The sequence below is a fragment of the Choristoneura fumiferana genome, chromosome 18 (assembly GCF_025370935.1).
Source record: "Choristoneura fumiferana chromosome 18, NRCan_CFum_1, whole genome shotgun sequence".
NCBI lineage: Eukaryota > Metazoa > Arthropoda > Insecta > Lepidoptera > Tortricidae > Choristoneura > Choristoneura fumiferana.
This window is the reverse complement of record NC_133489.1, coordinates 23,326,141-23,343,455: the sequence shown is the minus strand read 5'-3', so window position 1 is coordinate 23,343,455 and position 17,315 is coordinate 23,326,141. Positions and strand designations below refer to the sequence as shown.

Below are 17,315 nucleotides of genomic sequence, written 5' to 3'. Positions count from 1 at the left end.
AAGTTGACTAAGGGCCGACTGGCTTGGTTGCTCTGCTCCCGCGTGGTTACCTCGAAATGCTGACACCCACACAGCCTTTCGGCGGTATAAGGCGTCAACCACAAATATGGCTAGTGAACCTACTGGTGTCAAATCCAGTGTCTATCTTCGGTCGCCTGCGAGATCAAGCCTGTGACGGAACCCGTTTGGCGAAGTCCAGCGAGTTACCATAGTTACTACCAGATAATGATTCAAAACCATCCAATTATGAATAAAATATTTGTTTTTCATTATTTATCTAGCCGATAAAAATACAAAAAGAAAAACAAACAACTAAGCAAACCAAAATTGTCAGCTCCAAAGGCTAATTATGGCAAACAAAAACCTGTAAGCACAGTTTTTATGAAGAACAAAAGTGTCTCCATATTTTCATGTATAAATCCTTGTATAAATTCATTTTTATTCGCTGGCGCTGGCCCGTGCCTGCATCGACCCCAATTTCCATTTTAATTGACGGAGCATCGATGAACCTACCTATATCTTTGCTGTTTGTATTAGAGACGAAAAAATTGGCTTTATTTTAATTGCAACGTGCACTGATTAGTTTTCCCGAGATAATTTATATGGAATTTCAGGTACGTACTGAGATTCTAGTGCCTCCTGTGAAAACTAATACAACTCGGAAAGTGATATTTTTTAGGAAAGCGATTCTATTTTTGAAAACTCTCTTCTTCAGTGTAAACAGCGCTCCCAGAGTACTTACTGAAACATGATGAAAGATATGTACTTAAAATAATCATGTTTCCTATTCGTATAACTTTTAGTATAGTTTTATTTTCTTATTAATTTTGTTGTATTTGTGTGTTTTGTGAATGTGAATAAATGTCTTCATTCTTTCTTTCTATATAGAGTAGTATTTGAGATGATCAAAGATTTCGGTGAGGAGCGATAAGAAGGTCGTAGTTCCCTAAAGGACACAATGCAGATTGGGATCTTCACATATTTATTTATAACCTGCTTCGCAAGTTTTGCAAGTTTTCTCGCGAAATTTTGTATCATGATCCTCCGATAAGCTAAAAAGCTGTATTTTTTTGCTGCGTAAAATGACTTTATTTTTTAGTTGATATAGAATCCAGAGTATTATTTTCAAGTTGAATAATTAGGTTATTTTATTTATGAGACACTCAATTTCGATGAAATTAATATCAAGTATTTAGTATTCCTTCAAGTTTCTCGACTATTTTCTTTAGTCTTTGTTTAGTCTAAGGAGAATGTTGGCATTTTATTATGACTAAGTTACTAACAATTTTCTTGATACTGCAAAGAAATTAACAAAAACATTTGAACAATATTATACAGTACGATGACTATTTCGTCACTACTTTGAAAAAATCTATCTAAAATCAATATGTCAACTAAATTGAACCTTGACGTAATTTCATAAGGTCCACTCAGAAAAATTATTTACTTTGAGATACGAGTTTTTTTTAAAGTAGTGACGATTTATTGAACTTCACAAATAGTAGCGATACAAAAAACAAGTACACAGTGTGAAAATTACAAAGTAAGCAACAGGCGGCTTTATCATTGCAAGCAATCTCTTCAATGCAACCTTTTTCAACAGAAAGAAGTAAAGGCTAGATTTCAGTAGGTGGTTTGGAATAATAAAGCAAACATATACAAAAAGTAATACGTTATACACTTTTAAAATAAATATAAATTATTAAGCGGGAAAATATCTGGCCCTCGTTGTATGCAGTAATAGGTAATTTTGTATGTAGAGTGGGCCAAATTTTGTATCGCTGAGTATAGTTACATGCACTGCAACATAAAATATAAATATAAACTTTGTTAATTATTAAAAAAGATTGGCGTATAAGTCCATCAGTAAGGAGTTCCACGACGACATCTTGCGACGCAGGTTGAACAATTCAGCTGATACCCAACTCGTCGCTCTGACAACTCATTCTTTATCCAATGTTACCCCAAATAGTCCCAATTAACAGTAACTTCGCCTTCAATTTCCCCCCGTAACTCCAATGATAACCCTTAAACTGCCGTAGTTAACCCCCCGCCCTTCGCACCCCCTTTATGAACCCGTAATGAGTTCGTTGGCACTTTCATTAAACGTCGCGAAAGACTTGTTGTCTCTTGTTTATATGCTAATGTTTTTGCGTGTAAGATGAACATAAATTTTGCCCAGCTAAAGTTAACCTAAAAGTAAGGATTTACGGTTGAATTTGGGGCAAGCAAGTTGTAATGAAAATGCAGGAGTACATAGGTTCGCGCGGAGTTGTTTGATGAATGACTTATTTTAAAATTTACGGTCAAAGTTCTTTGTTGGACTAATAAAAGCTTTTTATTCAACTGCCCGAAAGAGGATTCTGTTTTTCGAGCGCATGTACATTTTTATGACCATTTCTTTGGTGCTATCTGTAGCCTAAATGAATGGATGACTTTCAACATCATTAGTTATCATTAGAACCGTTTAAATTGACAGAATTACATAGGGCATGTAATGTTTCAAAATGCCGTCCACAAAAAATGAGTTCGAGGAGATTTTTTTGTTTGGCGTTAGATCGGCGGTAGGTATAGTTTGGTAAAGGAGACCAGTGATAATTCTATAAATTATAGTGCTCATTTAATAAGTTTTACATTTATTTATTAATAAACAAATCAGAAAGCTTAAGCAGGAAAAGTCCTATTTAAAAGCTATAATGCTATAAAAATAACGTAAATCCTAGAGCTTGTTTCAGTTTTAAGCTAAGCATTTTAATTAAACGAACATTGACAACGGGGTGCGCGTAATCCCAGCTTTCGTCGAAAACGTTTAACGAACGAACTCACCGTAACTTCATTAACTTGTTAATTTTTCAGTTAATACGCGAGACATTTTTTTTTAGTCTAGGGTGGTTGTTGAGTGTACCTAACGCTAGCCATCAATAGATTTCATAGGCTATCTTGTATTGCATGAGGAATAGCTGTCACTGTCCACTAGGATTGTGGTTTTCTAGAAGCGTGTCATGGGAGCGTGCATTTTGTATTTAGCGTTATTTTTATACGATAGGGGAGAAACAAGTAGGTGGGTTACCTGACGGTACCCGTAACATAAGATTAAGTAAGGAGGCGTTGCTGGCCATTTGAGAAAAGGGTAAACTCGTTTTTTTGTAGACCCCTAAGTTGTACCGATGCGGAAATACTGGCGCTGGTTGCAAGCAAAATTCCGCAAGAAACGAACTGTAGACCACCAACTTATCTCACTAGTTACTGCTACAAGAGCCTTAACATGTTCGGCCCCGGCATCGATCAAATTCAAATTCAAATTCAAATGATTTATTCAGTAAATAGGCCGCAATGGGCAATTTTACACGTCATTTTTTAAACTACCAGCGCTTTCGGAAAGACCATCATTGCCAAGAAGAATGCGCCGCAAGAAACTTGGCAGAAAGACATTTTTTCATAATAATATAATTACAAATAAAATACTTAAAAACTATATTATACAATTAAAGAAAAAAAATACAAAATAATAATAATAAAAATACAGGGATGATCCACTAAGCTCTTACGCTATGCCTACGCATATCCCACAGCAGTCACTTCTATGCCAGTGACACGTATACGTCTCACAGACGTAATACATTCCGGTGCCAGTGACACAACATTTGTGACTTTTTAGTTCTTAATCCCATGCCAGTGACACGCATATCGTGTCAAAATAATTCATACTTCCTAAAGGCTGGCATAGCGTAAGGGCTTAGCGGAACGTTGCCGGAGCCGAATGTGATCCACAAAGCTCTTACGCTAGGCATAGCACATAGCCCACAGCAATCACAAATACGTGTCACCGGCACAGGGGGCCTACCATGCTCCCTTAATACGATTCAGTTTAGGCTCTAAACTGAACTGCATCACTATTTCGTACCACGACGTTACTTTTGCGATTCAGTTCAAGCACGGTTCAGCGACAGCGATACAGACATTTTCATTCACTCACTTCAAGCGGTTTTCGTACCATGACGCTTAACTTGAGTGGGAATTGAGTCGCTTCAGTGTCAAATTTAGCGATTCAGTATAAGTTACTCATTCTGTCAATTCTTTTGGATCGCTTTTTTCAAGTAATGAATTTCAAGAACTTTAAAACTTTTATTCAAGTTCTATAACTTTTCATAGGTAGGTACTCACGACATTGTGCTTCTTAACTCCTCATTCATAAAACTAATTTTTCAGTGAGAAAAGAGACTTAGTGACATTAGTGACAGCGTAAACATTTTATTTGTAATCAACACAACGGTTGCTAAGAACACGGAATGACATAGAGTTATGGTTTTTCAAAATAAAGAGGTTTTAGTATACAATATTTGGTTTGCATATAGCGGTATCCCTTTCGCGACTTAGCGTTTCAGTTTTGGACCAGAGACAATATCGGTCTTTCATTCACTTGTAAACCATTGAGACTCAGCTCTGAGGAATGAACGTCGTGGTACCAATTTCGACGATTCAGTTTAGGTGCCTAAATTGAACTGCTCTGCGTTTGGATCGTTTATGAAAAGATCATGGTAGGCCCTCAGGAGTAAGAACTAAAAAGTCACAGACGTTGTGTCACTGGGGCCGAATGTCAACTGAATTGGTTAGAGTTGGTTGATCTGATCACATTTCTTGAATCGCCCTGTATTTTTAACCCGAATTTGACTTAACCTCTAAAACTGGCTTAAATAAATAGCAAACAAAATATTTCTTTTGTTCGGTCCGCCATTCACGCGATGGCAAACAATGCCTCGTCATAACTCTAACGTTAACTTTTGCGTTTAACTCACTTTTTGCAAAACAATTTGAAACAAAGGGGAGTTCCGTAATTACTGGCCTCTATTTATGTCAATAATTTGCCAGCGCTGGTTGCGTATTGAGAAAATATGTTTGTTTTTAAACAGGCTGTTTGATTTCAGTTTTCCATTATTTAGTTACGCATCATTGTGGAACTACAAAAGCAGTACTTACCTATTTAATTTTTATTTGTTTAGGCTCGCTTTGTATGCAATATCTGCCTAACATTTTAATATTCTTGACTGAATGCGACTGAAAAAGAAAGTGGATTATTGGGGGTTTACAATTAATTTGAACGTTTTTTTTTGGTTCGTTGATGATGAACCATTGTTGAGTTCGAAACGTTTCAGCGTAGTTTGGAGGTGGATCCAACTATCAAGTTGGATTATTGTGTCTAGAGCTGTTCTTACGTTGAGACGTAGCTATTTTGGCCTCGTAAGACCCAACGTCCTAAATTTAAGCCATACGTCAAAGCTAATGTCAAATTTCACTAATTGACGTTAAGTTTCAAATTCTAATGATCAGTGACTCAGGCCTTAGGGGGGTAAATTCGTGGTGAGCAAAGTGGACCCTCGCTAAGTAACGCCTGATTCAATTAATTAATAAAAAATTGAACTAAACTTCTTTTTATTAATGTAGTCTTACCCTTTTTGTTGTAAGCCGTTAAATCTTGGAATATCCGTCTAATAAAGCATTTAAGTTCTATATCGTCCGTTGTTTTAACCCCGAACTCCGGCCGCTATAAACGCCTGCACTCCCTTGGCGAAACTGAATAACTTATAAACTTTAGAACTCGAGCAATTGAGATTTCCATCAAGTTCCGAGTTGAGGCAGTTCCACCGCTGACGTGACGGCGTCGTTGAGATTTAAAATTTAAGTACACGTTCTTTATCTTATTTTTGTTTTTTTTTGTGCGCATCTTGCAACTGCTACGTTGATTTTTTGAATTTTTGACGGTGAATAGCCGCACTAAGTTTTTTAACAGTAACGTTCAAAATTTGTAACTTATAAATTGGTTTTAATTTTTTTTTGCTTGAAAAACAAATACAAAAATGTATTAATTCCAAATACCACAACCGAAAAACTTGATACACTTAAAACTAATCAATAATTTAACAAAAACGTGATTAAATGTATCGAAATTGGTGACACATTTACGAGGTTTTATTTCGGAGCCCATACCTTAAAAGGAAAAAAACGGAACTGTTATAGTATTACTTTGTTGTCCATCTCTCTGTCTGCCCGTCTCTCCGTACATTTCTGTCTGTGTGTAAACTAAAGCTTGGTACATTCACCTGTTCTCGAAATGATTTCAACTAAAAAAATCGCATTTAAATCGGTCCACCGGTTTAAGAGCTACAGTGACACAGACAGACACACAGACACACATAGCGGTCAAACTTATAACTCCCCTCTTTTGGCGTCGCGGGTTAAAAAAGTTTCTTGACAGACGGATGCACAGACAGACAGACGGATTCACAGACAGATAGACGGAAAACAAATTTACCTTACAATGGTTTCGCTTTTCCTCTTGAGATACGAACCCTTAAAAGATACTCATTTTCGTCGCGGGTTAAATAGATTTTCCTCCACATGTGAATGTTTTTCGCAACCTCAACACTGTCAGGTAAAGTTTAATGACCCGCAGGTTCTACGGCGTAGCGCGTCTACAAAATGTCGTAGCAGCTACGATTCCTTACAACGCGCTCGTATTTTAGCAAAATAGTAAACGTTATTTCGAGTACTGCTTTTATTGCTTCCTTGTTAAAATTGGTTTTTGAAGTCTTTTTTTATTTCTTATGTCAATTCGAAATTCTGTTACTTTTACAGTCATCCCGTAAAATCCACATCGAAAGACCGGGATAACCGTAAAAGTAACTGAATTTGGAGTTGGAATAAAAAATACTCCAAAAACCAATCTTAATTTGATTGCATAACTAGCCGTTATCCGCGACTCAGTCCGCGTAGAATTCGATTTTCGCTATCCCGTTGGAACTATGCAATTTTCCGGGATTAAACTATCCTATGTCCTTTCCCGGGACTCAAACTTCTGTATACCGAATTTCATCTAAATCGGTTCAGCGGTTTAGACGTGATGAAGTAACAAACAAACAAACAGACTTATAAACTTTCGCATTTATTATATTATTATTAGTGAGATTAGTGAGATAGCAGATTTGCAGGTGGTAGGACCTTGTGCAAGGTCCGCCCGGATTGCTACCACCATCTTGCTCGTTAATCCTGCCGTGAAGCAGCAGTGCTTGCACTGTTGTGTTTCGGCGTGGAGAGTAAGACAGCCGGTGAAATTACTGGCACTTGAGGTATCCCATCTTAGGCCTCTAGGTTGGCAACGCATCTGCAGTCCCCCTGGTGTTGCAGGTGTCTATGGGCGGTGGTGATCTTTTACCATCAGGAGACCCACTTGCTCGTTTGCCATCCAATCGAATAAAAAAAAAAAAAAAAGATAGCAAAATCTCTTATGTTTCAGTTTGTATTTTCGTTGCTTCCTTGTTTTAGTTAATAAGAGAATATTTTCATTACAATGTAGGTATTTTGTTTTTTTTTGTTTTGTATTTGAAAAAACAATAAGCGAATTCCACGCAACAGACACATTTCTTTTGGGAATTGTAAATCATCATCATCTCAGCCTATTATTATTATGCGTCCCACGGCACGAGCTCTCACAATGATAGTTTTAGGCCGTAGTTCCCACGCGGGCTTAGTTCAAATTGGTAATTTCACACACATCATCAAATATGTTCGCAGATGTGGGTAGGTTTTATCAGGGTGTTTCAAAAACGGCTAATGCTACAAATGCTGACTTAAGAGTTTTTGAATTTAGGGGTTCCATTCTAGTTAATTTATTAGGTTTTCACATTGCAAACAAAATAACACGTGTTTACGTTAAACAAATCTAGAGTTACTAGTTTTATAATGAAGTATTTTAGCAGATGGTTAAGTTAGTTTGGCTGAACATTTCTGTAAATTTTTTTAGGACTATTTCTAAAATACTTCATAATATTAATTTTATTCAAAGTCGCGTGTCTAAACTTACATCAAACATTCACAGTCTTCCCAGTAGCTTTCAAACAATACCAATACTTATCTGTCTCCTTTTGGAGCCCGCAGCAATTCTGGTCCGTCAAATTCTAAGTCACTTGTCAAAGCGAACTATATCAATATAGAGACAAAGGCGCGAATCCTGTGGAGTTCGGGAATTTCGGGGCAAAGCCGAACACAGTAGAGAGCTCTTTTTACGCGCGCTCCATTTTGAAGGTTTCGAAAAGGCGATTTTGACTTTGATTTACTAAATCTGTACAGCCAACAGCAGAAGTGGATGATCGGTTACAGTGCTCAAAATAAACGACTCCACTACCAAGTAATAAATAATAGAGTGTTTAGATCAATTCTACTTCTGCCCTACTCTACTTGTGCCGTAAATTTTACTCTCGTGCCATGAGACAGCGATGACACGGTCGTGCCCAACCACTGCCCAACCCAGTACCTTTAGTGTAAGAATAGCACCTCTAGCGGAACGTTTGCGATGTTCGTGTTTCCATACAAATTTAAATTTTAACGCGAACGCGATCGAGACGTATTTTGTAACCGAAAACTTACACTAAGGCTACTGTTTTAACTTTTCATGACGTGTCTACTTTCGTTTCTGTTGTCATGTCATTCGTTGAAAGGTTAATTGGAAGAGATCACTTTATCGGATAAATTTGCCTTTGTACATCGATTTTTTAATATACCTTAACTGTTTTTTTATGTACAATAAAGAGTTATACAACCATCGTTATTTCACTAAATTGTTTATTTTAAAAATAAATTGTAGTGTTACCTAAAATACATAAAATATTATCATTCAAAGCTAGTGACTTCTCAGCGGTTGTCATATTCAGCTGAGAAGCCGAGAGGGGGGTAATGGGGGTAAATTGTAACATTCCATCTGACAGTCGCAACGAGTGAGTGCTGGCTCACGTGCCTTTGAGAAGTCTATTTAGCTCTATGCTTATTTGTACGAGATGTGGGAAGAACACGTTTCGTAAGCCATTATATCCGCTAGTTGAATCAAAAATTCGGGATTTTACTGAATTCTAATGGAAACCCCTAAAAATAACAACAGGGCTTTCATTAAAGTTGTAAAGCAGTTGGTTTAACCTGTGTTCTCTCGAATGGAGGATAATGTGTTCAAACCCCGGATTGCGCCTCTGAATTTTTCGAAATTCAAGTGCGAAATTACATTTGAAACTTACCAAAAGCTTTATGGTGAAGGAAAACCATCGCGAGGAAACCTGCAGAACCTGCAAAGTAATTCAATGGTGTGTTTAATGTTCCAATCCACACCGGGCCGCGTAGGAACTACGGCCCAAGCGCTTTTATTCTGAGAGGAGGCCTGTGCCCAGCAGAAGACGCATATATGCTGGGATGATGATGATGATGAATGTAAAGCAACTGCGCCAAATTTCATTTCTCCAATCCTAGTGGTTGAAAATTTGAGATTTGATCCCGATCCCGCGGGAATCATGAAATTATGAATAATTATCAATCACTAATGTGACACAAACGTCAAAGTCAAACGTTACGGATGGCATGATACTACAGATCTGTTCACTCACGAAGGTGCACTCCACATTTTGTAATTGTAGTTTTAAACGTATCCGTACGACAAGTCTATGTGTGCGTAGCTCGAACGTGTCCTCAGTCGCAAGCGTACCGTCAGTCACGCACACTGAGACTAAGACAACGTGTAAGTACGAGGTTTACTCGTGCACATTGATAATTAGCTGCGGAGGGGCGCGCCTTCGTGGGTGAACAGATCTGTAACATCAAGTGGCCTCTAAGAGAAACTCTCATTATGAAAATAATAAACTGGGATAATCTCCAACACGGGTTGCGAGAATGCAGCAGGAATCCGAGAACAAAGCACTTGCACTAAACTAAATGAACTCGGCGCCTTGTTATCTAAACAAGCGTCGAATATTAAATTTATCCAAGTTCGGATTATCTGGATAAACCGGGGAAAACCATTTATCCCGTTAAGATTACCGTTTACGCTTTCAATTTAAGTATTATGACATTTTAGAGCGTAAACGCGCCTGTACGTTTTATCAGTTTTTATAAGTGCGGGTCAGACTCGCCCATTGAGTGTTCCGTACTAATTTATAAGTAAGTATGTCAAAATATACGCTGCGAATGGCTGCATCAATAAAAATCCAATATTAAGGGCGGTTTTCTTTTCTTCGACCCGGTCCAGACGGAGCGTTTTGCGTGTGAGCGCAAAATGCGCTCGAAAACGCCCGACACGCCCTTACAGAAAAACCTTACTTTCAGGGACAAGCCTCACGTACTTTCATGGGTCTTCACGAAACACTCAAACAATTAAACTAACATAACAAGTTTTGGTCTTACACATGTTTTAACATAATCCCACCTATTAATGCCTCTAAACCGTCGACTTAACCACGAAATCAATACTGCCCCAGAAACCAATCCCGCCACTCCCGAGCCGAGTTAGCCGGGATTCGAATTAGCTGCACCGACAGACGGACGCGCATTTGCATATCAAACCCGACATCAATTAAACTTGGGGGTAGATTATAGCGATACTCGATTGTTTTAGACGGTAAAACTGCAATGGAGTAAAATTATAGTAAGGTCATGATAAGTCTTACTAGATGGCACTGTAGTCAAAATGTTAAATTTTTCTCCGTTTTTGAAATAATCTTTTAACTGGAGGCACTGGCAACTGGCAACGTCAACTGGGGGTGGTGCCCCCGCCAAGTCGAGCAAAACAAAAACAAAGGCACGGCCGTACCATAGTTTTCTCGAAGCCATTCAGGCTATTTTCAACATTATAATTACTTGATTAGAGTTATTGCGAAAACAATTTGGTGCGGTAAATCTTCTTCTTTTCACCCGACTGCGAGCTGGACGCTTTTAAACGTATACTAGTCAAAAAATAAAATAAGGGCCACTTGAACGTATGCCTGAACGGGTACGATGTAGCTGAACATTATTTCAACATTGTAACTACAACTGCAGTGTATATAATATTCATTGATTGATTGATTGATTGATTTTAACTGGTAAAATGAAATTAAATATTTGTATCGTGTTAAGCAGTATTAATAAAACCATTTTTGGGCACGGAATGTTATTAAGAATTATAATATTTATTGGTATTTTCGTTTTACCAATAAAACTCCGTGGCCCTTTTTTTCTTTTGAGTAGTAAATTATTAGGTATCATTCGATTTATGAAAACTGTCATTAATTTCAAAACGAACAATAAGTCTCAAAGAGACCAGCGTTGTGGCTTGCCACAACACTATGCTGAGTGGTGCCCACAACTATTCGGTATACTGTCAAAATGTTTACTTTCTCAATGTATTTTAGCCTCTGTATATAAATAGTTAAATTCTCTCTATCTCTCATACAGTATTTCAAAATGTCGTCCGGAAAATACAGAAAATAATAGACATAATAAACTAAAACTAGAAAGAAAAAATACGTAGTAAAATCAGTTAATGCATAATATTGTCCAGCATTATCTGATCTTGAAACACTAATTTCGTATGACGTTATTCCACCTTATATTCTCATACTTCATTACCAAGCTCACAGCTTCCCAAGATAGGGTTCCGTAGCCATTACGAAAAAATCAAGTGATATTTTTCAAAGGATTTTGTATTGCGTACGGCTCCAAGTTTAGGTATATTTTATACCTTAGGCTGCTATTTACTCTTAAACTACTAATAATTCTCAAGCAATCTTAGCCGTTATAATTTTCCTTGTAAATTTGATATACTTACAATACAACAATCATGATTTTTTTCGAATTTTTCCACCCAACAGTTTAGATTTAAGAAGGGGGGGATCTGGATTTTAATGAAAAATTGCACTTTAAAGTTGATTATTTCGCAAACAAATCACTGAATCTAAAAATCATCTTGGCAACCCCTTCTTTTAAATACCTCTCTTTTTTAAAAAAACCTATCCAACGACACCCCACACTGTGGGGTTAATCAAAAAACAAATCACCCCCACTTTACGTCTATGGGAGGTACCCTAAAGATTTTCATTTTTTACTTTTTTATTTTACTACTTGTCGGCGTGACTGATATGTATATTCATGCCAAATTTCAGCTTTCTAGTACTAACGGTCTCTGAGCTTAACCGCGGACGGACGGACAGACAGACCCACGGACAGACATGGCGAAACCATGGCGGAACCCTAAAAACGTCTAACCATGCAGCGTTTGTCGAATTAGGCGGCTCTGTGCCAGCTAATGCGCTGGCGGGTGTAATTCGCGTTTGCATTTCAAACTCAGTAGTTGAACCGACCGTTAATAAGATAATGAATGAGGGGGTGTTTCGTGTATTATGAGTTATGACTTGTGGTACTGTTGGGACTAAAAACTAAACTTAAAAGCTTTTATTGTTAATGTACATTTGCTTAGAGTTAAAAGTTTAATAAAAAATAATTAAAATCCTGACTGTCTTAGTAAAACTTAGAATGAACCTAAATTAAAATATAACTCATTATTTTGTTGCTGATGATACCTTTTTTATAGTGATCCTGGCTTTTTGCTAATTTTTTTTTTAAGTAGCCTGTTTAGTGTCCCACTGCTGGGCAAAAGCCTCCCCTCTTGACCTCCACAACTCTCGTTCTGACGCAATGTCAGGCCAGTCCTTTGCTTACATGTCCAGATCGTCCCGCCATCTCCTTCTCGGTCTGCCTCGATGTCGCTGGCCGTTCTCAGGCACCCAGCAAGTAACTGTACGAGCCCACCTTTGTGGGTGCATGCGACAGACGTGTCCAGCCCAGTCCCATTTTAGCTTAGCAGTCTTTTTCCCAACGTCGGTTATGCGTATTTTTGAGCGCAGTATGGTGTTCCGGATTCTGTCCATCTGTTTCACACCTAATATGCTACGCTCTATCGCTCTTTGGCAAACCTTAAGTTTGGACTTTTGATTTTCAGTCAGGGACCATGTTTGTGCACCGTAGGTTAAGACGGGCAGGATACAGATGTCGACGACTTTTCGCTTAAGTGTTATTGGAAGGCTTCCCTTCATAAGGTGTGTCATGGACCAGTAGCTCTTCCAGGTGTTTTCGACTCGTCTTTCGACTTCTTTATCTTGTCGGTTGCTGGAAGTGACAATAAATAACTTTCGCAAATGATTCGTTTCCCAACTGATTCACAAGGAAAACTTTTGCTGAAACTGCACACCGTTCAAGATAAATTACAGGACTATCTGGTCGAACCCTGAAGGTTAGGTTAGCTTTGTTTTATACTTAACGAAAGGGAATTTTCTGGCCGGCCTGACCCACTGTCCTTGCGAAGAGATGTTGTATCCTTATGTATTTTATACTGGGTTTACCATGGGGAGTGCTCTGTGGAGTTGTTTGATCTATTGCTTGCTGCTAAATTTCTCCATGGCACCAGACGTAGGTCTCGTAACCGACGTTCTTTTCACCCTCGCTACCTCATAGCTGGCAGTCTACTACAGCTCGTTTCTTACGGAACTTTTTGCCACGCACGACAAAAATTTGGCATCAGCTTGCAGCGCCAGTAATTCCGGACCGGTACAACTTGGGGATCTTTTAAAAACGAGCCTATTCATTTCTCAAGGGCCGGCAACGCATCTGTATCTCAGCTTGGGTTGATGTCCATGGACGGCGGTGGTTGTTTTCCATGAGATGCCCTCTTGCTTATTTTCCCCATATAATAATATTAAAAAAATTACGAAATATAAGAAAACGCTTGTTAAACATAAACTGTTGTTCAGGCGGCGAGGGCCAAGAGCACGGGCCCGTGTTCCTCCTGGAGCCGCCGGCGCGGCTGGTGTTCGGGAACAACTCCGGCGCAGCGGTGTCGTGCGCGGCGCACGGCTTCCCGCCGCCGCAGCTGGCCTGGCAGTTGCCGGACGGCGCGCCGCTGGACGACGTGCCCGGCTTACGGTAAGTGCTGTATCTGGTCACTGGCAACTTCAAATCTAAGCAAAGGCCTTCCACTATTGAACAAGTTTGAGATGATGCTCCTGCTGATGACGAGTGAAAAGCAGCTGGTTCGCATATAAACGAATAAAGATTAACACGGTATAATATTAACGAGATGTTAACGGCAAGACGGTCTGAATGCAACTACTGCGCGGAACCGCTTCGCTCCCCGCGCCGCTCTCTGCTAAACCAGTTTTGAAGTGCTGATGGCACTCCTTGTGAGGTAAGGAATCGGAAAATGTCTCGTGTTACTAACCGATTGACTGTTCTCAATAGGATTAGTTAAGCTACCTGTTCTTTGATTAAATTTCCAGGTTCCTATACATATATCTATGGACATTAGTACGAAAAAAACACAAATCCATGATGGCATAATATCTTATAATTTGAATGGGAACGCGTCAACATGTGCTATGAAATACATGACATCATTGTTATTCGATATGGAGAGAAGTCAACTGACGTATGGACCGATTCATAATATCAACCGCCTTTTATAAACTCAAACGACGCAGAGCTCAAAAGAAATATTATGTGTTAAAATAATTTCGCTACGTAATAAGTAAATACTTCCTCGAGCCCCATGTTTTTCCGCGCACAGTTCAATTTATTATAAAAACAACGGAAATGTTTGGCGAAGTTGGTGCAAAAACAACCGAGGATCGTGAATAAGTAATACGAAATTCGAATTGACATTCTCCTTTCTTTGAAAAACAGCGTGCGTCATACATTTATAAATATGGGCTCAGGTGGCGTGCACGCTTTATTACGGGACGTACGTGCCCATCCGACGGATCGCGCTTGACGCGCCGATTGGCTTGTGACGCCGGATTCTAAGGGGCTGTTTCACATTGATTAATTCTATTTGACGGATAAATGTGATGCCGTCTCCGTATATAACCTTCCAACAAAACAAATAGAGATGGCATCACATTTATCTGTCAGCTAAATTTAATCAATGGATGGTGAAACCGGAGGTAAAAAAGATATTAGAAATTTTAACTGAAGAATTTGCAATACAAGTTTTTTACCGACTGTTGTTTTTTGTGATTGTTCTTGTATTGTACCTATAGGGTATACGTAATAGCCGAAACTAATGTTTCAAGTCGCTTCGATCCTGGGAAGTATGTAGGTTCGATTCGACTGCCAACATGCATACAGACAGATACAGACATATTTATTTACTTAACCTAAATTACGAAAAACTTAGAGGTGTGAACCCACGATTCTCTGCTTGAGAGACAATAGGTCGAACCACTAGGCCACCACGGCTTTGTTAAATAAATATTAGAAGAGTTTAAAGACATTATAGACACAACTAAACAAAGTCAGTAATTCTCGGCTAGCGTTACGTGGCGGTAACTATATAGTGAGAGTCGTATTCATCACAGTAAAGTTGCCTGTCACATAAAATTGGGAACTTAAAAGAGAATCATGAACCTAACCCTAAGTCTCATTCAGTACTGAAGTAAAAAACTTACGAAAGAAAACTTGTTAACATCTAAGTTAAACATCTATTTATAAATTCTAGCTTCAATCCGCCCTCAAGAACCGCCTCAAAAACTTATAAATTGTAAAGAACGGCCAAGCACGAATGCGTCTCGCAGAAAAAGTTCAACCTACCAATTTTTGTACGCACCCTTTTTCACTTCCCGTTAGTAAATTTTCAACTAAGTGGCAGAATAATTGTGATGCCATCTCTGTTTGTTTTCTCCGAATGAACAGAGACGGCATCACATAAAATTTATCTATGACTGGTGAAACAGTCTCTTAAAGTGATTAAAATCTTTGTATTGCTACCAAATAAACTACAGCTCAGACGATTTTTTTTTTATTAACATAAAAGTAAAAGAAGTTGACAAGATCAATTGGAGCTGTAATTTTCTACTACTCTAAAGTATGTTCACAAAGAGTAAGAGTCAAATTATGATTTAAAAAAACCATTTCTAGTATTGAGATTGACTTGAAGTTTGAAAATGTGTAGGTATATATATTTCTTTAGCCCTGATTTATCATAATCATCGTCATTAGTAGATAAGTGTCCTAGAAGCTCTTCAGCAAACTCATGTTCTACGAAGATACAGAAAAGTTATTGATTGTATTAAAATAAACATAGATTTATAAGTTAGTACTCGTAGTGTTTATGTTATTTGTAAATTTATAATTGTGTAAAACGCCTTAATGCTAAAATAACTTCCTTTCTAATATTTAGTAAGTGATAAGATATTAAGTTTAATCAATAAAGGCTAAATCTACACTGAAACACAGAAATTTTCCTAGTTCAGGGTAATGTTTTATGACAGATAAATAAAGATTATTATTATTATTACCTTTTAGCCTATACACGACCCACCGTACCCATAGGAGCATTCTTCTGGATTCGTTGCCTTTCTAAAACGGAACCCTAAAAGCTATCGTCGAACATCGCCGTATAAACGATGAGCGCATGGAATATGGATCAGCTGTTTTGAATAGCCCCTGACGAGTTTAAAGACACCGTTGAAGTTACTGCTATTGTTTCTTTCATTTGTGAGTTTTCAATGAAATTAGTGAAAGGGACAAGATAATACAGATGATGAAACTTAACTAACGAATGAGAATATAGTAAGATCTAAGTGGATCTAAGTGGTATATAGTACTTTGTCGTGAGTAATGTAAACGTTCTAGCGTGTGAAACACTAGTGTTTTTAGTAGAAGATCCGAACTTGAAAAGATCTTCACCGGTCTGATATTAGAATGAAATGTATTTTATAATAAATTTAGTATATTAAAAATATATATTAGATAGATAGATAAAACGTTTATTTGTTACTGCAAACGCACACAATCAAAATTACAGAAATAAAAAAGAACAGTCCTAACTTTAAAGTAAACTATTTTCAATTGTTTGTGTGCGCTGCAGTAGTGAAAAAGGGCAATGGCTCAGTGGTCATGGTGGCTCATAGTTTTGCTAAAAAAATCCTGGATAGGCTGTCATCAAGACTAGACCCAGCGGTTGAAATTTCAAGATTTTATCGCTAACCCACTGGAATATTGGGATAAAAAGCAACCTATGTACTCTCCAGAAGTCCAGCTACCTGGGTACATACCAAACGAGTCTAAGCCCAGCGAGATTTTATCCCCATCCCGTGGGAACATCGAGATAAAAAGTATGTTATGTTTTAATCCAGGTTATAAAATAACTTTTTGCCAAATTTCTTTCAAATCCGTCCAGCCGTTTCGGCGTGAACAGTAACAAATATATTCACAAACTTTCGCATTTATAATATTATAGTAGGATTAGTAAGATAGGATAACTTTAGTAAAATACAACTGATAGTTACAAACTTTTGATAGAAACAAAGCAGATGATTGTTCAATCAGAAAATAAACGTACCCATACAGGGCGACAAGGTTAGATTGCTCACACCAATTCTTCAAAGATCCTCTAATAACATTACGTACCGGTCCTGCCAAAGGCCTTTCAGGCGAACGATGCCGTTGACTGAAACACCTTCCTGTAAACGCGT

At 38.1% G+C, this 17,315-nt stretch overlaps 1 protein-coding gene across 1 annotated transcript in view; it reads left to right on the top strand.

Annotated features, from left to right (window-relative positions):
• Nucleotides 1-17,315, top strand: part of LOC141437656 (cell adhesion molecule Dscam2-like) — a 222,385-nt gene that overhangs the window by 18,885 nt on the left and 186,185 nt on the right. Inside the window, exon 3 of the mRNA XM_074101109.1 lies at nucleotides 13,596-13,767. Within this exon, the coding sequence (XP_073957210.1) occupies nucleotides 13,596-13,767 (172 nt within the window). The remainder of the gene's footprint in view (nucleotides 1-13,595; nucleotides 13,768-17,315) is intronic.